The sequence below is a fragment of the Globicephala melas genome, chromosome 8, assembly GCF_963455315.2.
Source record: "Globicephala melas chromosome 8, mGloMel1.2, whole genome shotgun sequence".
NCBI classification, from domain to species: Eukaryota; Metazoa; Chordata; class Mammalia; order Artiodactyla; family Delphinidae; genus Globicephala; species Globicephala melas.
Genome location: NC_083321.1, coordinates 26,949,202 through 26,974,759, shown reverse-complemented (window position 1 = coordinate 26,974,759; position 25,558 = coordinate 26,949,202). Strand labels below are relative to the sequence as shown.

At 34.5% G+C, this 25,558-nt stretch overlaps 1 protein-coding gene across 2 annotated transcripts in view; it reads right to left on the bottom strand.

Annotated features, from left to right (window-relative positions):
- DCDC1 (doublecortin domain containing 1) overlaps positions 1 to 25,558 on the bottom strand; it is a 470,602-nt gene that overhangs the window by 143,274 nt on the left and 301,770 nt on the right. For both annotated transcript variants that reach the window (XM_060303388.1, XM_060303390.1), the window contains 2 exons: positions 17,277 to 17,408; positions 16,724 to 16,881 (listed from right to left, as the gene is read on the bottom strand). In XM_060303388.1, coding sequence (XP_060159371.1) covers positions 16,724 to 16,881; positions 17,277 to 17,408 — 290 coding nt within the window. The remainder of the gene's footprint in view (positions 1 to 16,723; positions 16,882 to 17,276; positions 17,409 to 25,558) is intronic.

Here is a 25,558-nt window from a genome sequence, read left to right as displayed (position 1 = left end):
ACCTCTGCTTTCCTTCTTGGAACCAGCTCTCCCTTAGTCTCAGGTGGATGTGGTTCCAGTGAAGCTGACTCCACCACCAGTGCCAGGGTTGGAACATGTGACCTGGGTCTAAGCCAATCAGCACATCTCAGTGATCCAGTTTGGAACAGAACCTGACATTACAGAGGTTTTATTTATAATTTGAAGACTTTTGCTGGTACTTCTGGGAGGTTCTGTGGCCCTGAACCCTGAGATCACTGAAGGGCAGAAGCTGCTGACAGAAGTTTCTTCCTCATAAATCTGGAAGGCAGAACTGAGAAAAATGGAGTCTAATTGTGTCAGTTGAGCACCTAAGCTAACATTTCCCTTGGGCTTTTTTCAGATTTCATGCTTAAATCAGTTTTCACTGGGAATTTTATCATCTGTAACTGAGAGTCCAAATCAATGTAAACAGGCATTTGTTATATTGTTGAGTTCTCAAACTCTTGATGGTCAGTAAAATGGAAAGCCCCATTACAGTTATTATCATTACATGACATGCAAATTTTGTGTTTTTTCCTCCCTTCCATCATAACCCAAACCCTACTCTAAGTACTGCGTGCGATATTAAGAATTGTGGCTGTTTGGACTAAACTGTTAAGACTGTTAGGTATGTAATATTAAAAAAATTTTGAACACTCCATAAATGCTGTCTTCTGTTTTTTCCTTTCTATGCTAGTGTTGACCATGACAGGAATCCTACAGTTAGAAGATAAATGAAAGAATTATCTAAACTAGTTCTTCACCTGGAAGCAGCAGTGTAGTTGGCAGAATTCTAAAAATAGTCCCCAAAGATGTCCTGCCTTAATCCCTGGAACCTGTGAATATGAGCTATGGCTCCCTTGATTATGCTACATAATACAGCACAGCTGACTGTGAGGTAGGGAGAGTAGCTGGGTGAGCATCATCTACTCACAGGAGCCTCTTTAAAAGCAGACTTTTCTCCAGCTGGTGACAGAAGGAAAAGTCAGGTTCAAAGCACCAAGAGAATTTCACACACCATTGCTAACTTTGCATGTGGAATGGGTGCACAAGGAATTTGGCACTATCTAGGAGCTGAGAGTGGCCCCTTGGATGATAGCCAGCAAGGAGAGCGGAACCACAAATAATTGAATTTGACCAACAACCTGGGATGGTTTGAGAGCAGATTCTTCCCCAGTGCCTTCAGATAAGAGTCACTGGCCTTATGAAGCCCTAAGCAGAGAATATATATTTTTTAACCTTGGATTAGTGAAATATGGCATCCCAGGAAATTACATAAGTATTTTACAAGACATAATTATAATAATATGAGACTTATGTCTCACTAACACACACACACATTTTTCTACATGTATTTCCTATGAGTAAAACAGGTAAAAGAATCTCAAATTTAGGAATTTAGTTTTCACTCTTCCTAGTCAGAGAAGTCTCTGCTTGTCTGACCCAATTCTTACGAATGATATAAGGCAAGGTCTTCCCATCTCCCACAACTTTATTGAATGACCCTATTTTATTACTCTTACGGAGAAATGGACTTCCAATGTAAGTCTCTAAATAGCTTAGCTCAGAATTCTCTATTAGAAATATGCTAAACACCTCCATCTGCTGTTACAATCAAGAACTCATTTTGTAGCGGCTTTGTAGCTTGCTTTTTTTTTTTTTTTTCCATAGCTTGCTTTTTAAAAATGCTAATATGAACCACCATAAAGTTAGAGAAACACTTGGTGGCTAGTTCTAATGGTACATTTCTTTCAGAGGCTTCAGATAACTACTCTTATTTAAGAAGCAAATAAACAAAAAAATCTTTCTTCTTACAAGTATTGAGCTAGCCTAGATCAGGAGCACAGTGAAGTAATTTTCTTTCCGAAGAGCTCTCTAGCTACATGTAGTCTCTGTTCTTCCTAGCCCTGGATATTTCCACTTGGGAAAGGTTTGTTTTCTTTTTTAAACATTTTGAAGTAATTATAGATTCACAGGAAGTTGCAAAGAAATGTACAGAGAAGTACTGTAAACTCTTCCTCTAGTTTCTCTCAATAATAATATCTTTTACAACTATGTTACAGCAACAAACGAAGCAACTGACATTGCTACAATCCACAGCTACTATTCAGATGTCACCAGTTATGCATATGTGTGTGCACGTGTGTGTATGTAGCTATAGGTAATTTTATCACATTTGTAGCCTTGTGTAACCAACATCACAATCAAGATGGTCAACTGTACAATTACTACAAGACTCCCTTTATATCCACACCTATGCCCTCCCTCATCCTTAACTGCTGGCAACTGCAAATGTGTTCCGTATCTCTATAATTATGTTATTTCATGAATGTTACATAAATGGAATCACAAATTGTGTATCCTTTTGAGATTGGCTCTTTTCACTCTACATAATTTTCTTGAGGTTCATCCAAATTGCTGTTTGCATCAATAATTCATTTCCATGAATTATTCCATGGAATTTATTAAATTCCATGAATTTATTCCAAATAAAACATTCCATGTTTAACCATTCACAAGAAAAGATCTTTTTTATGTTTCAGTATGAAGCACTCACTACCTGATGGTCTCAGTCATATTCAGGGAATAAGTGCATCTTGGAAGCCACATATGATGTGCATCAAATAAACACTTTTCCCAACTTATCTCTGAGCACTGGAAAATTTTTCAACTGTCAAGTTTTCACAGTGGCAAGGGCATGAGTTCAATTATGCAGAGCCAGATTCATTTAAAAGGAAAAAACTAAAAACTTTCCAAACTAAGATTCCTATTAACCTTAAAGAATTCACCGGCCTCACTAAGAAAGAAAAATGTTGATATCTGTGAAAATAAGGGTACAAGAAGAAAAAAATAATTTCTGGTTACTCCAGGAGAACTTATACCCGCTGGAAAATTATGAACTACTTCATGATGAAAGCTTTCTGATAGATATTTGAGCTCACTTAAATAGGAATTAGAACCATCCTAGGTTCCTAATAAAATGGGCCACGTATAAAAAGACCCACTCTCAAGTCAACAGAGCTGGATGGAAATTTTCTCAAGAAAAAGCCTTGCATGGTCACGCATCGTTGTTAGGGGAGCCATCATTTCATAAATAAAAAGGAATCGTACTGTTCCCCCTCATGAAGTCCCTTGCCTTTACTTTCAAACGAAACAAACACCAACTATCCTCCTAGGAAGGACTCCTTTCCATAATTTTTCCAAACACTAGGCCCTACGCTTTCTTCAACTCATGACATCTGCGAGGTGACACTTCTCATGTACTGCTGTGGGAAAATTCTATTTGAGATTCTTTCTTTATTTTATTTATTGTATTATTATTTTTTAACATCTTTATTGGAGCATAATTGCTTTACATTGTTGTGTTAGTGTCTGCTGTATAACAAGGTGAATCAGCTATATGTACACTCATCCCCTCCCTCTTGCATTTCCCTCCCACTCTCCCTATCCCACCCCTCTAGGTGGTCACAAACCACTGAGCTGATCTCCCTGTGCTATGTGGCTGCTTCCCACTAGTTATCTATTTTACATTTGGTAGTGTATATATGTCCATGCTACTCTCTCACTTCGTCCCAGCTTACTTTTCCCTCTCACCGTGTCCTCAGGTCCATTCTCTATGTCTGCGTCTTTATTCCTATCCTGCCCCTAGGTTCTTCAGAACCATTTTCTTTTTTTTTTTAGATTCCATATATATGTGTTAGCATACGGCATTTGTTTTTCTCTTTCTGACTTACTTCATTCTGTATGACAGATTCTAGGTCCATCCACCTCACCACAAATAACTCAATTTTGTTTCTTTTTATGGCTAATATTCCATTGTATATATGTGCCACATCTTCTTTATCCATTCATCTGTCGATGGACACTTAGGTTGCTTCCATGTCCTGGCTATTGTAAATAGTGCTGCAGTGAACAATGTGGTACATGACTCTTTTTGAATTATGGTTTTCTCAGGGTATATGCCCAGTAGTGGGATTGCTGGCTCGTATGGTAGTTCTATTTTTAGTTTTTTAAGGAACCTCCATACTGTTCTCCATAGTGGCTGTATCAATTTACATTCCCACCAACAGTACAAGAGGGTTCCCTTTTCACCACACCCTCTACAGCATTTATTGTTTATAGATTTTTTGATGATGGCCATACTGACCGGTGTGAGGTGCTATTTGAGATTCTTATTATGAACAACTACATTACGTTCCAAGTTTCTATCTGTTGTTTACTGCCGTTTTGTTTATAAGGGCAAAAAACCTAGAAACACCTTAAAGTCCTATAATGTGGCACTGGTTACACAAATTTAGATCTCACTAAAGAATGATAATATAGGCATATATTTAATTGTGGAAAGATGTTTACAGAACCTATTAAAGTCTGTTATTGTATTGTCATTGTCAAACACAAAAAATTAGCATATCCTCATTTTTGTAAATGTAACTATGACAATAACAACAAAATATAAACAAAAGAGACATTAAAAAATGTATTTTTCAGTTTCCTAATTGTGTTTTTCAGTTTCCTTTTATTTTCTATTTGTTTTTTTCCAAAAGTTTAATGATAAACATGAGTAATAAAATACAGTAACAGTCATAAAGTTTTAATCTTTTCACCTTGTCTCTCCAACCACAGTTCAATTTTCTTGAGAGCAGGCTATCATACTTACTTATTTCCTCTTACTTGGTGATATAGGAAATTTGATATACCCAATTCCTTTTGTCCACAAAGGCTAAAAACACATTTTTATAGCATGACTATAGTTTATCACCACTAATTTATTCCATTGTGAATATACATATTTAAAATATGCATATTCCTTCAGGTCTGAGGGATATTTTTTAAAAGACTTATTCAAATACTATATAGTATAATTCTCTACATCCAATGAGAATTCAAAAACTACTTTTTGAACAACATTAAAAATATAGCAGTGCACAGCTTCTCCCCAGTAAGATTTCAGAATTTTTAAAGGCAGGAATTGCTTTGCATCCTTGTGATATTTTACACTCAATACTAATATCAATACTAATAATAGCACATTATTATCAACATAAAAGCTACCATTTACTGAGTATTTACTGTGAGCCAGGAATTGGGTTAAACTTTTTTTTTTTGGCCGCTCTACATGGCTACTGGGATTTTAGTTTCCAGACCAGGGATTGAACCTAGGCCATGGCAGTGAAAGCGCCAAGTCCTAACCACTGGATCGCCAGGGAATTCCCTGGGCTACACTTTAACATTTATGATATGGTTTAAATTTCACAATAATTATTATCCCCCTTTCGTATATGAGGAAACTGAGTATCAGTGATACTAAATAGCTTACCCCAAACCACACAGTGAGTACTTTGAAGAGCTAGGACTGGAAGCCAGGCAATCTGAGTCCAGATTCTGAGATGTCAATTAGGAAGCTATCTCATCTCTCTTAATAAGCACTCAAAAGCATTTATCAAATGAATCAATGAATATAAAAATGAGAAAGTAACTTATTATTTATCTATATAATTGACTCTCAAGTATTCTCAAGTAATATAACAGGAGAGAATACAATGAACAAAGTTTAGCAACGGAAGTTACAGATTTAAATCTTGATAGTAAAATCACAAAATCAAAAATCTGTGTTCTGAGCATATGAATATTACAGTATTACTTTGTCTGCTCAGTTGATCCTCTCGCCTCTAATTCACAGAATGGCCCAATTGGAGACATTGTCAAAAAAGAATGGACCATGACAAACAGATGATAACAAATCAATCAAAAGACCTGTCAGTTAGTTGCATTCAGATGGATAAAATTATGGGCAATTCAAATGATTATATGTACTACAACATAATGATTCTTAAATAACAATTTAATATAAAATTACTTATTTTTCGTAAATATTTGCAGAGATTATTCATTATCAAAGGATGATACTTGGTATTTATGTTTTAAAAAACAAAAAGAGTTGTAAGATAGCATATGTCATAGTTTAGCTAACTCTGTAGTCCAATTTTGAAACATGAAAACTAAGGATGGCTTGTGTTTGCAGAAAGAAAATAAAATGCTGTTAGAAAGTAGAAATTCAGGCCCCTTATTTGATCAGCTAAGTTGTAAACTTTATCAAATAGAAAATAAAAATAGTAACAACAAACCTCATGATCAATAAAATTTCCACAACCATAGTCAGATTTTCACTAGTGACTTGGCAGGGAAATGCTTCATGATATGTCATGAAAATCATGGACTGTTTGTATATATTTTTATATTCTTAGTGTCCAACAAATTTGGGGGCAGAAAAAAAGGTGCTTCAATGAATGATCAAAGGTTGAATAAATACATTCTGGACAAGAATCAAAGGTGTTTGTTACAGTGCAACTGCTAAACTTGAAATATTGGAAACTGCCTAATTGTTCAATAACAGTGGAATGATTGAATAAATTATGGTAATATTTTAGCCATAAAAACCAAATGGAAAATTTATAACTGAAAAAAGTACAATAACAGACATTAAGAACTCAATGTATGGATTTAGCAACAGATTAGAAAAAGTTGACGAGAGAATTAATAAACCGAGAGACAGGTCAAAAGAAAATATCTACACTAAAGCACAAGGAGACAAAAAGTAAAAAATACAAAATGAAGCATAAGAGACATAGGATTTACAGTTTTTTAAAAAGTTCTAATATACATGTCATTAGTATTCCTTCAGAGAAGAGAGAGGAAAAATGCAGCTGAAACAATATTTGAAGAAATAACACAGTAAGCCACTGATTCGAGTCCTAAAATTCCCAAGTATTATAAACACAAAATAATAACACCAAAAACTACTAAGGAAAATCATAGCAAAAACCAAATATACAAAGAGAAAACCTTAAAGTCAGCCAGAGGAAAACAACATATTGCCTTCAAAGGAGCAATGAGATTGATATATGACTTCTCAATTGGAAAAAAAAATAGAAGCCAAAGACAATAGAACAATATCTTCAATGTGTTGTGAAAAAAAAGCTGACAACCTAGAATTTCACACCCAGTAAAAATATGAATATGAAAATATGGAAGTGACAGATAGATATTTTAAGACAAATAAAAATGGAAAAAATTTATGACCAGCAGACCCACACCTCAGGAGATATTAAAGGATGTTCTTTAAAGAAAAGGAAAATGATTCCTGATGGAATTCCAGAGATACAGAAAGAAATAAAGATGAAAAGGAAGGGTAAAATGTGGCTAAGTCTAAATAAATATTGATTAAGAAAATAATAATTATGATTTTTATAGAGTTTGAAACACATATAGAATTAAAACATACACCAGTATCCAGTCAGAAAGTATATAAATGGAGTTTAGTAAGAGTTCTAAGGTGTTTGTATTGTCTGAGAAGTGGTAAAAACACTAATTTATATTAGATGTTGATAAGTCAAGAAAACATGTATAATCTCTAGAACAACCAGTAAAAGAATAGTAAAGAAAGTATAACTACCAAGATAATTGGGAGGAAGGGAATGAAATAAGGAAAGTACTCAATAAATCCAAGAAAACGCAAAAATAAAAGAGAAAACAGAATATAGAATAGATGGAACACATAGAAATCAAATAGTAATATGTTAGATTTAAATCCCAAAATATCAGTAGTTATGTTATAGGTAAATGGACTAAATACTTCAATTAAAAGACATAGATTGTTATACTGCAATAAAAAACCTATATGCTTTCAATATAAAGATAACATTTGAAAATTAAAGAATACAATAATATATCAAGCAAACACTGACCAAAAAACTGTGGTCATTATATTTAATTTGAGACAAAACCGAAATAAACTTTAAGTTAAGAAAAAGGAGGAATTACTAGGGATAAAGAGGAACATTCCATAATAAAATAAGGTTTAATTCATCAAAAAGATGTAACAATTCTAGAATTGCATGCACCTAATAAATAGCCTCAAATTATAGAAAATGAAAATTCATAAAACTAATAGAAAGAGCAATAGACAAATCCACAATTATAGGAGGAGACTTTAACCATATTTCTCTAAAATATCAGTATTGAAAGAATACTGATATTTTGAATTGAAAACGCATTTATCAAACTTGACCTAATAGATAGAACACTGTGCCCCCAAATTGAAGAATACATATTCTTTGTAAATACATATGGATCACTTATAAAAACTGTCCAAATATTGGGTAGGCCATAAAGCAAATCTCAACAAATGTCAGAGCTGAAATCATACCAAAAATCTTCTTCAACCACAGTGAAATTAATCTAGACGTCAATAATACACATACCAACCAGAAATGTTTCATATATTTGGACATTAAGAAATATACTTCCAAAATTCATGGATCAAAAATTATAACAAAATGGAAAAGATAACAAAAATATAACATTAAGATTGGTGGAATGAAGCTAAAGCCATGCTTAGAGGTAAATTTATATCCTTAAAAGTATATATCAGAAAAGAAGAAAGGCTGAAAACCATCAGTGAAAATAGGCCTTGCAGAGGGTAGGATTTTAGGTAAGAAAAAAGAGATAAGGGCATTTTGGTCAAGCAAACCAGCATGAGCCAAGTACAGTCACCCTGGGCCTGGATAAGTACAAGGGAGGTTCTGAGACAAGAAAACAGTGCGGTGCATCTGACAGTTGATGCTCTGTAGGAGACTTAACTTAGTAGGGAACTGGTAAAGGTTGAAGAATTGTGAGTCTGTGAGTGAGATGTTCAGTCATACTTCAAAAGCATATCACCAGGGAGGAGTGTTCAGGCTGAACTACTTTCTCCCTATAATATACTCATCACCCTCCCTTTATTGCAGTGATTTGTTTAATATCTCTGTTCTCTGTTAGACTCTGTAGGGGAAGTTCTGTGAGGTGAGAAAGTGTGCCTGTATTTTCAGTATTGTATGCCCTGTGCCTAGGATAGTGCTTAGAATATAGAAAATGCTCAATAAGTATCTGTACATTAATAAAGGATGAAAATAAAGAGTGATGTAGAAATCAGTTAGAAAAACCGTTGTAATAGGCTCAGTTTTGGACTGACACATGTGTAGGTCCTAGGGCTATGGTCATCCAGCAGACAGTGAGGGTCTTAAAATGTAAATATGAATGCTCAGACTAGCTCTCTCTCTATTTTCTTATTTCCATTAATCACACTACTTCATTCATGCGTCCATTCAGTCATCCATTCAACAACCTTTTATTGATTATCTACTATGTACAAGATATGTTCTGGCTCTGGAGGTACAGATGTGAATAAGAAACAGTTCCTGCTGAAATGGAGTTTACATTCTAATGGGACAACACAGACAGTAAATAAATATGTATAGGGCAGGCAGTAAAAATGCCTTGAAGAAAAATAAAGCAGGGAGAGAGAGTGACAGAGTGTAACCATGCTTGGCAAGTCTGAAAGAAGCCAGGCTGGCTGGAGCAGAGGAAGGGAGGGGAGAATGGTGTTCAGGGAGATGCCATGGGCCTTGTAAAGTAGGACCATGTAGCATATAGTAAAGACTTCGCTCTCACTCTAAAGGAAATAAAAAGCCATTGGCGTATTTGGAGCTGAGGACTCCCATGATATGACTTATTAATATGAAGGTGTCCCTCTGCCATTACGTGGAGAATGGATTGTAGGGGGACAAGGGTAGAAGGAAACAGACAAGTTAGGAAGCTAACCTATGGGTTACTTTGACTGCTTGAACTCTGTTCTCATCCAATTCCATATACTATAAGCTAATAATACCTCCACCACCCGTCTCCTCCTTGACCATCCACATTACTCAAATTTAGAACTTTGTTACCTACTAGTTTCACTATGATAATACTAGACAGACATTCTAGCTTGAGGGCTATGAGTTTGAAGAATGTAGGAGCAGAGTTTCCTATTCATACCTTGAATAGCTTTATAGACAATATTGAATAAAACAGGAAGATAAGTAGAACATTTTTTTAAATGGAAATTAAGCAGCATAATTGAAGGTTTGGGTACCTCATGGCAGTGAGAACAAAAATTTATCATAAAATGCTTATTTGAAAGCCTTTGATAATTTCTGAATTAATACACATGTATGGATATAAATCTAATCCTTTGGAATGCTTGATTTTGACTTTGCTTCAAAAAAAGCAGGTGCAGTTAGATTATTTGTTCACTTTAATTCACAGAGAACATGTGGGAATTAATTTTTAAATATACCAAAATGCAAACAGGTAACAATATCAGCCAAAATCAGGCTATTAACTTTTCTAATTAAAAAAAAAGTAGTATAAGCATACCTCTGCATCTCTGGAACACACAATAATTTCATGTTCTTAAATGCAACACCATACTCTTGTATATAGTATAAAAGAGCTAAAGGCTAATGCTTAAAGCTGAGCATTTCAACAGTGAGGAACAGTAATATAACCTAATATGAGATTTTATTCCTGGGAAGCTTAATTGGATTTAGTGACTATCAAAGGCAATTACTATATTTACATTTGCCTTTATTGGTAAGAGTTCTAGAAACAAGAATTTGAGTGTGGCAATTTAAACAGTCCCCTTTGCTTAAAAAGACAGAGTTTGCTATTATCAAAACTGATTCGTGCATTCACTGTCTCTACAAAAATTGTGTTGATATGTGATAAACAACATTAGAAGAATGTTCTAATCAAATAAGATGGTTACAGATTACCATCAACTATATGCAAAACTACACAAATGATTTAATAGAGTAATAAATCGTACGCTATTGACTACTCAAGAAAATCAGAATATGACTTTCAATTTTTAATATTTTTTACAAATTATAATTATATAGACATGATCATTATTTGTCTGCTTAAAGAATTTCTCATTACTATTAATTTACCTTTCTCTGAAAAGCAGAAGACTAGTTCTGTTAGCTAGCGCATCTCAAACCTGTCACTAAGAGGGAAAAACCCTGAATGTGGTAAAAATCATGTCACTTCTTTCAAGCTTTATTTCTTCTATTCTATCAAGGGGAAAAAAAGCCTTAAAAAAATTGACCAATGCAGTATAGTTTGGATTTATATTCTATTGGAAGGGTAAATATAATAAAGTGAGTACCAAATGCTCAGGGTTTATTCCATGCCGATTGCAGCCAGACTTAATTATAGTAGAAGGATGGATTTTATAGCAGTTGTAAAAACGTAAATAGGCTTTAAAACTGATTCAGGAATTACATTTTATAGATGAAACTTTGATTTTAATTTAAACAATTCTCTTAGGGTATAATAAACATTATTCAGAATGTTCTGCTTTCGTTATGATTGAGATAGTAGTGATACTTTAGGAAACCCTGGGACAGAAACACCTGTTTCTTACCAAATTACTTTTCCTAATGATTATAATAATTTTATGCACTAGATTAACTTTAAAATGTAAATATTACAATATTTTAAAGTTTAAATTATTAGAAACATCTTAAAAGTAGCAGTGGAATATGTGCACCAAATATGGCATATTCTTACCTATTTTAGTCTAAGTATTCCTATAAAGCATCTATATTAAAAATGCTTTTCATAACATATGTTGATTTTTGTCCTATTGCAAACATAATATTCAATTATTAAAATTTTTTAAATAAACTATAAATAAAAATTTTAAACTCAATAACAACTGTTAATGTTTTGATATGTTTCCTTCAGGTGACCTGCCCATCTGGTTAGTTATCTATCTTTCTTTATCTTTTTCTATATAAAGCTACAAAAACACTAAACATATTTTATTACTTGCTTTTTTATTAGTATCAAAACTCATGAGACATTAAAGTACATTTTTAATGAAAAAAATCAAAGAACTTTTAAATATATGTTCTCTTTGGAAAGAGTGAAGTACATGCCAAGTTGAGTCATGAAGAGAAATGTCAATATGATCCGTGGCAGCTGCTTACTTCCCTGGGAAGGAAGGGGCTGGTTAGGAGTACAGTAGCTAGCAAACCCCTCAGTGCTGGACAAAGTCACTAGTGGGAAAAGAACAAAGGCCTTTCCAATGCAACTAACACAGATGTGCCCAAAGGCAAACTGTCAGAAACAGTTAAGATGACAGCTACTCACAGTTCATTATTTCCTTCTCACAGGTCACTGGGTGACAAGCTGGGTCATTGTGCTTTGTTGGCTGTCCCAGTCCTTCCCCACCCCCTATTCAATTTAAATAAGGGTAAAGCGCTCCATCGGATAAACTAATGTAAACAAACACATTCCAGACACTTAAAGATGCCAGAATATGGCATTTATTTTATTTCGGACCAAACTTAGATTTAAATGTACACACAACTCACTTTATCCAAGTAAGAAGAGAACCACATTTCTTCATCTCACTGATAGAGGAAGCAAAAACATTTTACGCAAACAAAAAATATAACCTATCATGTACTAAGGATCCTACATGAAAGACCTAACACAGTAAAAGATTTTCCTTTCTCTTCAATGGAAAAAAGAATTTCTCCACATTAAAAAAAAAAGAAAAAAAAAAGAAAAACAATTAGATGCTTTCTACAAGTGTTTTAAATATATTAAATGAAATGATTCTGTAGATGACCTCGTTTGTGATGATTGCTGTAGGTTTTTTTTAAGGATATAATTCAAAGTAATACAACAATCAAATTGGCAATAGTTTAGTCAAATCTTTTATGATGTAATACACATAAAATTTTAGTAATGACTTAATATGGCTACTCAATATGATGACATTCTGTTATGAAATTAATACAATAAAAACTACTAGGAACGAGGACTAAAACAGTGGTTAAAAGCATTGTCTATAGATGCAAGTGGATATGGGTTCAAATCCCATCTCCCCTACTAACTAGCTGTATGACTGGACACATCTTGAAACCACTCTGAGCCTCAGTGGCTACACCTTTATGGATTATATATAAGACCATCTCCACCATCAGGTTATCACGACAATAAGTAAATCGACCTATCACATCATTACAAGAATAAGTAAGTACTTAGAATAGCAGTTGGCATATGGTAAGTATTCAACAAATGACAGCTATTACCTGTCACCAAATTTAGTATATACAAAGCTGAACTGAACCACCATTCAAGGTGTGAAATACCTTGGTTAATCATGACAACTTATATTCATATTATTAGAAAGAGGATTTTAAAAACCTCAAATCTAGTCAAGTGCAAGCCTCTAAATCAGTAAATCTAGACTACTGAATTCACTAAGAAATCAGGGGTTCACAGTCTCCCTTAATATTTGCAACCTCTTATTTAGTCATCACTGAAAGCTGCATGTATTGATTTATATTTTATCATTCCCTTTCTAAACTGTTCCACCTTATTTAAAGGTTCCTTTCTAAGATATCCAGTCAAAATAATAGGCCCAATTTGAAAGGCTAAAGATCCGGAATAATCATTAAGAAAAGAACATGAATGGTCAAGGCAGAACAATATAGAGGCGAAGAATAACACTTAAGGTGCAGATAGGCCTGCCTTAAATAACTAGCTGGAAGGCCTTAGCCAAGTAACTTAACCTCTCTGTGCCTAAATTTCCTTATCAGTAATACAGAGATTAATACCTCTGTTTTACATACTGTAACGGGAGCAGGACACTACGGGGCCTTCCTGTGACAGACCCCTCCCCCCACATCCTCTTGCTTCAGTTCTTCTCTGAAGTACCTAGATAATAGTATCTGATGCACATTTCCTGAGTTGTCTTTTGTTTTGCAGATGCTAAAACCCCCACCAAATGGAAGAAATTAACTTCCTGATGACCATGAGCATGTAGCTCACAGACCTACTGAAGCCTGAGGATTGATAATATGACACAGCCCTGTTACCTCACCATCAACCAATCAGAGAATTGTGCACAAGCTGATCACATACCCTGCAACTCCCCTCCCTCACCTGGCCTTTAAAAATGTTTTCCTGAAACCTATTGGGTGTTTTGAGCACTAGCTGCCCGGACTCCTTGCTTGGTGCCCTGCAATAAATACTGCATTTTCCTTCACAACCCAGTGTCAGTATATTGGCTTTACTGCATGCAGGCAAGTGGACCCAGTTTCTCACAGGTTACTGGAAAATAATGCACATAAAGCACTTAAGCAAAGTCAGTATATGTTATTAATAATCAAATGTTATCTTTCCTTTTCACTTGTTACCTGCCAGTAGCTACCTATCTGTGTCTTTCCGCAAATTTGTCTACTTCTGATTCTCTCCTTCCTTGGCTACTTCTAAAGAAGTACCTACATTTATATCTTCGTATCTTTTTATTCAATTATATATATTTTTTCAGACTATATGTTCATTAATGTTTTCCCTGGTAATCTAAAATTCTATTTGTTTTTCCAATTTTCACAACTCATATCATTTCACATTATTTCTTTATTTCTTGCAGTGATTTTATTCTTCATTTCATAAAATTATCATTAATAAAAGCAAGACAATGTGAAGCCTTCTTTTAAAGCTGTGATAATATTATGCACTGATTCTCTTATATTTGGAAAGCATGCAAACCTAACAAGACGACCTAAGGTTCAAAGTAGTCAATATGTCAAGTTCAGTACCATGTTCTAATTTTGTCCAACAACTCCTTCCAAAATGGGAGGAAAGTAATTGCTCTAAGTACTAACTCTTTACTCAAAATAACTTTGTTAAGGAACAGAAAGAGGAGAGAAACTGAAATTACACCTGTTGTGGTAAACTGTGTGGGTGGAGAGAATGCAGATAAATCCCTGTGGCTTTAAGAGAAAAAAAGAAGGCTGGAAAAGTTGCTGTAGCCTGAGACACAAACCCTGAGGAAACCGCACTAACAAAAGTGCCCTGGGAAATTTCTTATTAAATAAAATCCAAACTATATTTACCAGTCAATTTCCATTGACTAAAAATCACAAATCAACACAACCCCCATTAAAAACTCTTTTCTACCCCTACTAGTTTTCAGAACATTTTCACAACTCTACCTATTGAGTGCTTACTACATTCCTGAAATTTAAAGACATTTAATTCTAACAACTCAAACAGTATTGTGGTATGTTAACTGATATTAACAGCTTTGTTTGTTCTGGGATTTTTTTTGCCTCACATTTCCTAATACTACATTCTTTTCTCCAAAGTTCCATCATCAGACTACATTGCTTCAGGGAAGATAACAACAGAATACATTAGAAATATCTCTAAACTACCCAAAGCCCTCAACCCTCAAAAAAATAGATAAACAAATAAAAATAAAAATGAAAAAAATTCCAGTCTGGGGAAGTCACAGGGAACTAGATGGATTATCACTGGGGTTCCGGCACAGTGACCCACCAGCGCCAGCATGCGACAAACACAAAAGCCCCATAGAGATTTCAGAAATTTGAGAGCAGGAGGAAACTGTGCCTCCTAGAACAGAACCCTGGAGAATGACAAGCCCCCAGCATTCTCTCAAGAAGGACAGAGTACAAGTGGCTGCCGAGTGAGCCTAGAGAGAGAGGTCAACAACGACCTCATGAAACCGTATTTGAGTTCCTCAGCTACCCCAGTGTTTTACATGAAAACTTCAAAGACTGCTCCCAAGGGACTTATATTCTAGTGACCTGGCCTGGCTGCATAGCTGCGGCCTTGTGATTGTGTTGTGGAGCATCAGAGAGTTGAGAACCTTATGTACGACTGAAAAACAAGTATCAGGGGTGGAAGACCTGGAACTCTGGTTTTCATACAGTTCCAGGACACCCCCATACTATAATACAGTAAGATACTAAATTTGTTATTTTGTTTCTGCCCTATCTTACTCAAAACAACAAAATCGAAGGATTTAAGGGATAAATAATTTAGAGAGAAAATAAATTGAAGAGTCACTTTTGTTATTAGGAAAAAAATATTCCCCTCCTATCAAAATCTGAAGGAGGAATATGTAACTTAAGAATATAAGATAGCTTTTAGTTGAAATAAAAAGTTATATTGCACACTTTAAACTTACACAATGTTATATGTCAACTATATCTCAATAAAGATAAAAAAACTTAAAAAAAAAGAAATTTAGAGCCTTTTTTCTCTTTTTTCATGCAATTGACATTTTTATGTACCATTAGAATATTTAAACTTAGGAATTATCTTGAACTTTACTGAGTATGATAAGAACTGTATTACTCCTTTAAGAGTATTTCAATCAATAGTTAATTTCAAACAATTGTATATTAAAATTACAGTTTATAAAGTCACTTTGTAATTTACAACACCAAGCCCAACAAAATAATAGTAAGAATAAACTTTAGTTTTCCAGTTAAATAAAGAGGATCAGAGAAATAATTTTCATTTTCCAACCAAGGATGATCTTCAGTTGGTTAGCAAAATCATTGATGTTAGTTTTATTCCAGTAATGTAACTATGCCAATTTGTTAAATTATCACTACTTAAGACCATCTACTGTGCATGTATCCCCAGGTCTAAACATAATATTCTCCTCGTGGAACATAGAAAGGATTGTCTATGAGTGTGCCCTTCTTTAAGACCTTTTGGTATTCTCCAATTAGATATATGCTCAGTACTACCTTACCCTAATTATGTTATTCCAGAATATTTTAGTGAGATCCCAAGATAGCAACCCTTCCTAAGTATACTTATAAACAAAACTGTACATCAATCTTCAATGAAATACACATAAATGTCACCTCTCTTCATCAAATGTGACCCGAAAACTACTGTGCTTGAAAGCCAAAGGCTTTTGAGATATTTCAATAATCTTCAAGAAATCAATCTTATGTGAAACTGAAGGAAAACATCGAATGTCACTGAGCAATAAAGCTGCATTCTGTCAGTGCCCTACCTCTGAGCAGAAGCCTTAGGATGTTTCTCTTCCAGTTTCTTCACCAGAGCCACTGTCAGCTCCCCTGTCTCCCCAAGAGAACCTTCTGGCATTAAGTGGGTCTCTGAAGGCTCTGGCAGCTGCTTCAGACCAGGGATACTGGCACTTTTTTGCAGAACCTAATAAATGAAATATAGGAATAATGTAGCTAATTTTCACTGAGTGGAAATATCTAAACGATATATGCCAAAAATTTAACATTGCACTTTTCATGGTTCCTTCAGCCTTCTTCATCCAGCACATAAACCATTGGTATGTGGCCAGAACAAAAGAAGGCAGTCCTAAGAAAAGCTAGTGTGTCACCATCTATTTAATAAAATAATGTTTATATAAATATACATATAAATGTTTATATAAATGTGAAAATAGATGTTTATATAACATGTATTAAATATCAATAACCCTAATTTGTGAATTCGTTTTTGCCTCCTGAAAACAACCCAAACATTTTTTCTCTTTTCAAAATATATCATAGAGATCTATTTCTGTCTTGCCTCTGGCTCACTACACTGACCTCTTCTGCCAAGCTGCTGCCATGTTCCTGATGAGCTGTGGTCCAGGCACCATGGTGAAGGTGATACTCTGTCTGGGTCACGTCATGTGCGTTTAGCTCCTCTAGGTAGGTCAGGACAAACTGAGGATAAGCCTGTAGGAAAGGAAAAAAAAATTGTAAGTAGTACCAGCCTTATAAGCAACAGCAAAAATTCTATACAACTGGAATGATGGGAAGATAAATTAGATTAATAGGAAAAAGGTCTGGCTAATGAGCTTTATACTTTATTGTCAATTTCAGATCAAAATCAAGCCAAATAACTTTCATATGAAGATTTCTAATTTGTTGTTTGATCTGCTCAAGTTTAACTAGGTTGCTAAATATTCAAGCCATCTTATATACTGATAACAATGTCTAACATTTATTGAGTTATCTCCACATTATTGTAAACACATTATGTACGTGTAACGTGCAGTTGCTCTATTTTTTGGGAATATTCAATTCTGCCACAGAAGACAAGAAAACAAATAGGATGAATGAGATTCATTAGCTGCATTAAGCATAGATAAGTAAGTTAGTAACTTGAGAAGTGTCAGACAGAAAGTGATTAGAGCATATGTCTATGAACATAGATAGAAAGGGGTAGAAAGACAAAATAGTCATGACTTACCAAATAACAAGCAAAACAACAAATATTTATGATACACTACATATAAATTAAGCACATGAGACACAATAATCATGAGATCTTTAACTGGCCACCCATTGCTACTCTCATTTTGGATCCTCTGCTGGATAAAATCCACAGCTGCCCATAGGCTACCTGGGGAGCACAGCTTTGGCCAAGTGTACTTGCAACCAGCTCTGTCCTGGAGCAAGTGTGCATCATTGCTTCACACACATTTCACCTGTTAGACCCTCTTGCTCAAATTTCAACTCTGGTCCTTGTAACCACATCAGTAGCAGGGAAGGGTGATGCAACACAGAAAGAGGATAAGTCGATACTGCAGAGATTCAGGTAATGTGGCCATTCAACCCATTGTACTTTAAGCATGTTAATCTAACCCATCTCTCTTCCCATACATTTTACTTTGTGCTTTAAATTGATTTAATAAATTGTGATCTGAATATTTTAATTTGGTCTGTGCACCTTTCTGTTCCATGAACTCAAGGATAGCCTATCTAGGAGCATACTTGGAGTTTACCATTGCATCAAAGTAATTTCCCACATAACAACATATTTACATTTTAATCCTTACAACAGCCCTTTGAAACAGGTATGGCTATTGTTCCCATTTTAAAGACGAGGAAACAAACACAGGGAGGTTAAAGCAACTTGCCCCTCCAGCTTGTTTACCAGTTAATCCTAGATATGCTGCCTCAAGTATTATATAAACTTCTTTTAAAACTTCTTTTTTACAGTGTGGAAAAGTTTTAACAAAATATATGGGGAGGTGTCCAGTGGATAATTAAAGAGTACTAAGGTCCTTATATTATTCTAGAAAAAGAGATACTACGTAACTTTAAACTTTGTTAGAAAATGTGTAACTAAAGATGAATGTTCTAAAATTAGGTTGTGGTAATGGATACAAAACCCTGTGAATACACTGAAAAATATTGAATGGCACACTTCAAATAGGTGAATTGTATGGTATGTTAATTACATTTCAATAAAGCAATTTTTTAATGTAAGAGATTCAATAAAAAAATAGAAATACACAGTATACCTTATGAAGAAGTAGAGGAAAAAAAGAGGGAGGGGATTCAGAAAAAGTCAGGAAGAAAGGTAAAAAATACAAATTAAAAGCACAGTAAATAGAAATTTTTGTTGAATTAATCAATAAATGACTAACAGAATTTTAATATGCATTCCCTTTGACTTAACAAACATACACATACATACATTGTTCATTGCAGCATGGTTCTTACTTGTCTAAGTGTGTATCATCAGGGAAACTTTAAGAGATAAAGTAGATGTGGATGTCAATATGGAGAGATGGATACAATATGTTATTGAATGGAAAAGATAGGTCACAAAGTTTTACATATATATAATTATACACATATACATACATAATTAGATTTAATATATATGATTGCATATAATATATATAATTAATCAGAAACAATTAATGATAATCTTTGAGGAATAGGTTAAAGAGGTACTTTTGCTTATTCAGTTCTGAATTATTGGAGGGTTTTTTCATAACTAACATACACTACTTTTATTATTTAAGCAGAAACCCTACTATACATAGAAATATATGCATAATTTCTGAGAATATACTCAAAAACCTGCTATTAGTGAATAACTCCGAGAAATAGGATTAAAGTTTGAGAGAAAGAGACCTTACTTCTAATTAGTATATTTTTTCAAATATTAATTTCTATATGTGCATTTATTCTTTTATTTAAAAAATACTTTTTAAAAAGGCCCAATTTAAAATAGTGTCTTCACTGTATATACTAGTCAGATAATCTTGGAAAAAGATTTTTGAACCACTAAGCTAACCCAAAAACATCACAAAAAGAAGTTTTATCTAAAAAAATTAGGATTCTTATTTTACCTTGAAGCCTGTGTCACATCTATGTCATTATATTATTTTCTCTTGTGTCAGTTCTTACTGTCTTAGAAATATCCAAGATAATTCAGCAGAAGTGAATATGATGGGTAAAGGGAAATAGATTATTTTACATTGGTTCTACAGTAAAGTATCAAAGCCAAAATTCAGCAACAAAGATCACAGTATTTTCAATATGAGAGGAAACATGAGTAGTAGGATATAATATTGAATATATTCCAACCCCTTATATTGTGATGGTATTTTCATGTTTCACATCCTCTAATACAGGTAAAGACATTTTACATAAGTTTATTTTTGAGGTGTATTACCCTCTTACTGGAAAGAATGTGTACCTAGAACATGGGGAAATTTAATATATATCCAATGAGATGGATAAAGAAGGGCCCAAAAGGTAGAGCCATGATGTGTCTAACATTCTGACAGACATAGCAAAAGAAGAGGCCAAAAAAGAAAAAAAAAAAAACACTCATGGGCTTTGCTTCCTAGAGTTGACAGTCTAGCAAAGGTGGCAGACATACACAAGTAACATGATGCATTTGGAGACATTTATGAGTTGTTCTAGCATTTTCCCTTTGGAATCATTCTAAACCCTAGGTGATGGCTATTCAAACATTTTGATACCATGGTTCTTTATTATTCTCTACTCCAAGACCAAGTTATCTTGCTCTCTAACTAGGCACCTCCTAGTTCAATCATCAGACCACCAGTATAAACAACTCCCTCCTCCAAAAGCTGGAATTCTAATCTTGTCTTCTAGGAAGTCAACAGCCTAATCTTTTGACTTTTCCTCCCTTCTAGTGCATCTGCACATCACCCTAACTTGACCTTTAATGTATTAACCCTCATTATTTTCCAAGTCCATCAGACCTTTGGGCTTCATTGCATTCTTCTCATTCTAATCCACTTTTTACCACCTCAAGATAAATTGTAATAAAATACACCTTTGATTACATCATTCCCACTTCAAAAACTTTAAATAGTACCCCCAGTACATATTGATTAACATCCTGCAGTCCTACGCTTGTTTCAAATTCTAGCTGTGCTATTTATCGGCTTTAGGAATGTAAGTTCCACTTCCTTGAGGGAGAAGTGTCCTATTGAAGACTGCATAAGAACTGGCTCAGAATTTCACACCGACCAAAATTCAGCCTCAGGATACAATGGCAAGTCTCTAGCTGCTAAAAAGGATCCCATTCATTTATGAGATTTTTTTCAAGGTAATAGGGCTGGGGAATCATCTTTATCACTCCCAAGATATTCCCTCCATGTACATAAGGCCGGCCACAAATTTGACCTAACTTGGGGCTCCACAGGAATATTTATGTCCTCATTGGAAATATAGCGGTAGGTCAGCAGACTGTCACCTGGAATGCTTTATTTATTTATTTTTTAATTTTTATTGGAGTATAGTTGATTTATAATGTTGTGTTAGTTTCTGCTGTACAGCAAAATGAATCAGTTATACGTATACATATATCCACTCTTATTTAGATTCTTTTTCCTTATAGGTCATTACAGAGTATTGAGTAGAGTTCCCTGTGCTATGCAGTAGGCCCTTATTATCTATTTTATATAGAGTAGTGTGTATATGTCAATCCCAATCTCCCAATTTATCCATCCCCTCCCTTCCCTGGTAACCATAAGTTTGTTCTCTACATCTGTGCCTCTATTTCTGTTTTGTAAATAAGTTCATTTGTACCTTTTTTAGATTCCACATATAAGCAGCATCATATGATATTTGCCTTTCTCTGTCTGACTTACTTCACTTAGTATGGTACTCTCTAGGTCCATCCATGTTGCTGCATTATTTTCATTCTTTTATATGGCTGAGTAATATTCCATTGTATATATGTACCACATCTTCTTTACACCTGGAATGTTTTAAACGCTATCTCCTCTTGGTCAGCACATGATCAGGCATAGCTTTTTAAAGTGTTTCCTTTTTTTTTTCCTCATTATAAATGCTTTTTATGGAAAACAGAAAATATAGAAAAACTCAAAGAAAATAATTATCCATTCTCCTACCACCTGTCCTATGTATAAACTTCCAGTTTTGTTTTCCACACACACACACTCATATTTGATACAATATAAATAAATAAATAATATTGTTTTCTTACCTGATTTTTCTCAAATCACATTACCATTTTCCTCTATCATAAATTATTCTCCACTATTTGTAATGCCAATATATTATCCATAATAAAGACATACCATAATATATTTATACAGTCTCATTGTTGGTTACTTAACCTGTTTTCAATTTTCACTATTATAAACAATGCTCTAATGAACATCCTGAAAGATACACTACAGTATACACCACTGATTGATTCCTTGGGTTAAGTTGCTGTAAGTGGAATTTCTGAGTCAAAAGAAATAAGTATTTTTTTACGGATTTTGATAAATATTGCCAAACTGACCTTTAGAAATATTGTACCAGTCTCCTAGATTGCCCTCACTGTTCCTTGCCTCCTTGCCCCCTTCCCACATTATACGAGGATAGGCCTATGAGACCAAAGAAGATGGCAGAAGTGGTATTAGGTTACTTCTGACATTAGGTTATGAGAAAAAGTACAGCTTCCATTTCGTTCTCTTCCTCTCTTGCTCTCTTGGATCACTAGCTGATGTTGTAAACAGCACTACAGAGAAGCCATGTGCCAAGGAACTGAAGCCTCTGGACAACATAAGTGTGCTGAGAAGCAGATTTTCCAGCCTAGTCAAACCTCAGATAACTGTAGCCTCCACTGACACCTTGACTGCAGCCTCATGAGAGACTCTGAGTTAGAACTACCCAACTAAACCACTCCCAGACTCACCACAGAAACTGTGAGATAATAAATGTTTGTTGTTTTAAGTTACTATGTTTGGAGGTAATTTGTTACACAGAAGTAGATAACTAATACCAATAAAATACAAAAAAACCCAAAAAACAAATACAAAGAAAGGAATGAGTATGTTTGTTTTCTCACATCTTCATCAGCATTGGATATTCCTAGTTTTGTATCTCCCCATAATTAATAGAGAGAAAATACTATCCATTGCTTACATTTATTTAATTCCTAGTGAAGCTGAACTTCTTTATTTGGTTTGGCTTTTTAAATTTTTCTTCTGTCATGTATTTCCTGTTCATGTCTTTTGCTCATTTTTCTATTGACGTGTTTATCCTTTTCTATTGCTATATCAGGCTTATTATATATTAAAGTATTATCCCATTCTCTGACTTTTATATTGCAAAGATTTTTCTCTGTTTGTCATATTTTCCTATTCACTTTTGCTAATGCTATTTTAGATTTAGAAGGTTTTAAATTTTTTATGAACTCAAAGCCATTAGTCTTTTCCTTTATGGATTCTATCCTTGTTTGCATGCACATAAAGATGTCTACTCACCACTACTCTGGGTTAGATGCTTTAATTCATGGTTTCTTCTAGATATTTTTATGGTTCCATGTTTAAATTTAAATCTTTAATTTAGCTGAAACTGGTGAATTGTATATAAAAAGTAATCTTTTGCAAATGAATAGAGAAATGGTTAACTTTAAAAATAAAACAAAAGAAAAATAGTATCCAAGTAAATACAATATAACAAAATGCAATATTGTATTTAAATTTGTTCATTATTATTATCATTAATACTTACAAATGATCGCTTAGCCAGAATTGATATGCCAGTGTCTATCGATAGGCCAGAATCTGTGCCTAATACTTAAAATACTAGTATTATAGCTATATTTTGCAGACAAATAATGTGAAGCTTGTAAAGGTTAAATGACTTGCCTAAGGCCACACAGCAAATAAGTGGTGGAGCCAAGATTAGTTATTAATATCCTAACACAGTAATTCTGTCTCTTTTAATGAATGGAATGAGCTCCATTTATGATCCAGCAGCATATAATTATCAAACTATACTCCATTTTAGCCTTAACTAGATGGATATAGTTTTGGATGACTAAATTTAGATCTAATCAAAATTTCTAAACCTCTAAAAGAATGAAATGCTTCATTAATAAATAGTTTTGCTCTTTGAATCTAGAAGAACTGTAACTTTAAAAAATCAGCAATTGTGTTTGTGAACAGAACATTAAAAATTTTAGAATCAAAAGTCTCTTAAAAATAATGGGTTTGAAACACAAAAGTATACATTATTTGCTAGCTCACAACAGAAGTGTTGTGAAAAATTAGAAAATTATAAGTTGCAAGAAAAGGAGAGGTAAAAAGGACAGCAGAGTAGAAATGGATGTTTAGGTACCTGAATTCTGAGAGAGAAAAAAATACACTTAAACCTTGGTCCTGCTCTTCTATGTCTGTTGGTGGGAAGGGCAATACTTATATAAGACATAATTATGTTCTTGGGCAATAGGAGTCAGCTCTATTTAGGTATGTCTCAGAATGAAGTCCTCATGTGCAGGTACAGGCCAAGGAGCTGCAGAGATATTTTGATACAGTCTCAAAATTCCACTTTTTTTTTTTTTTAACCAAGATGTACAAGCTCCCTCTCCAACAACCTAGAACCTCACTCTGAGTGGATAATGTAGTGGGGTCAGAAATGAGATAAGGAGAAAGCTGGGATGAATCTCAGAATGAAGTTAAAGGTAATTATTAAAATGCTTTGACATTTGAGGACTATGTCAAAATGTCTGCTTAGGAACAGAGCTGAAAGTGTATAGTCCTGATCGAGTTAGTAAATGGGGTTGGGATTTTAACTACTCAGGGAAATGCTGTTATGATAATTTTTAAACTTAAATTGTATAAAACGCTCGAAACTGTTAAAATGATGAGGGTTGCCATGGAATAACAGCTCAACTTCTAGAACACTACAGAGATAAAGGTACCATGTTTATTAGTCAGGGTCTAATAAGGAGATAGAAACCATGTAGTATTTTGAACAGGAAAGTTTAATATAAATGATTAGTAACAGAGGATTATAGTGACAGCAAACTGGTTAGTAAGAATTAAACAAAACACTAAAGAATACATGAATAGCAGATATAGGGAGCCCACTACTCCTAGGCCTGAGACAGACTGCCCAACGAAGAGGCCTGACCCAACGTTGAGATCCAGAGCACATTGAGGGCACAGCTGTGGCTCACTGGATGTTGAAGAAGTCCCCGAGGGAGTGCACCAGTAGGAGTCACTGTTAATGTGCCTTTGGAGCACCCGGGGAAGCCATCCACAGGGAGGTGCCTAGTTGACAACACTTCACTAAAAAGCCACTCACAAGGAATATGCTCAAGGAAACCATTCACAAGAAGGTGCCCACTGGCAGTACTCTGCTGTGAAGCTGCCCAAGGCAGGAGCCAGGCAATGAACGGTGGATCTGGCGCTGTGACGGAATAAATTGATAACTACCATGCTATGTGTTACAGGTTGAATGATGTCCCCTTGCAAAAAGTACCTTGAAGTCCTAACCCTTGGTACTGTAAATGTGACCTTATTTGGAAATAAGGTCTCTGTAGATGTAATCAAATTAATATTAGGTCATTAGGATGAGCTCTAATCCAATATGATTGGTGTCCTTATTAGAACGGAGAAATTTGAACCCAGACACACACAGAGGACAATGCCATGTGAAGACTCAGACACGGAGGGAGGTGGCCATGTGAAGATGGAGGCAGAGACTGGAGTTATGCTGCCACAAATCAGGGAGTGTCTGGGTACCAGAAGATGGAAGAGGCAAGGAAGGATCTTCCCATAGAGGATCTGGATGGAACACAGCAC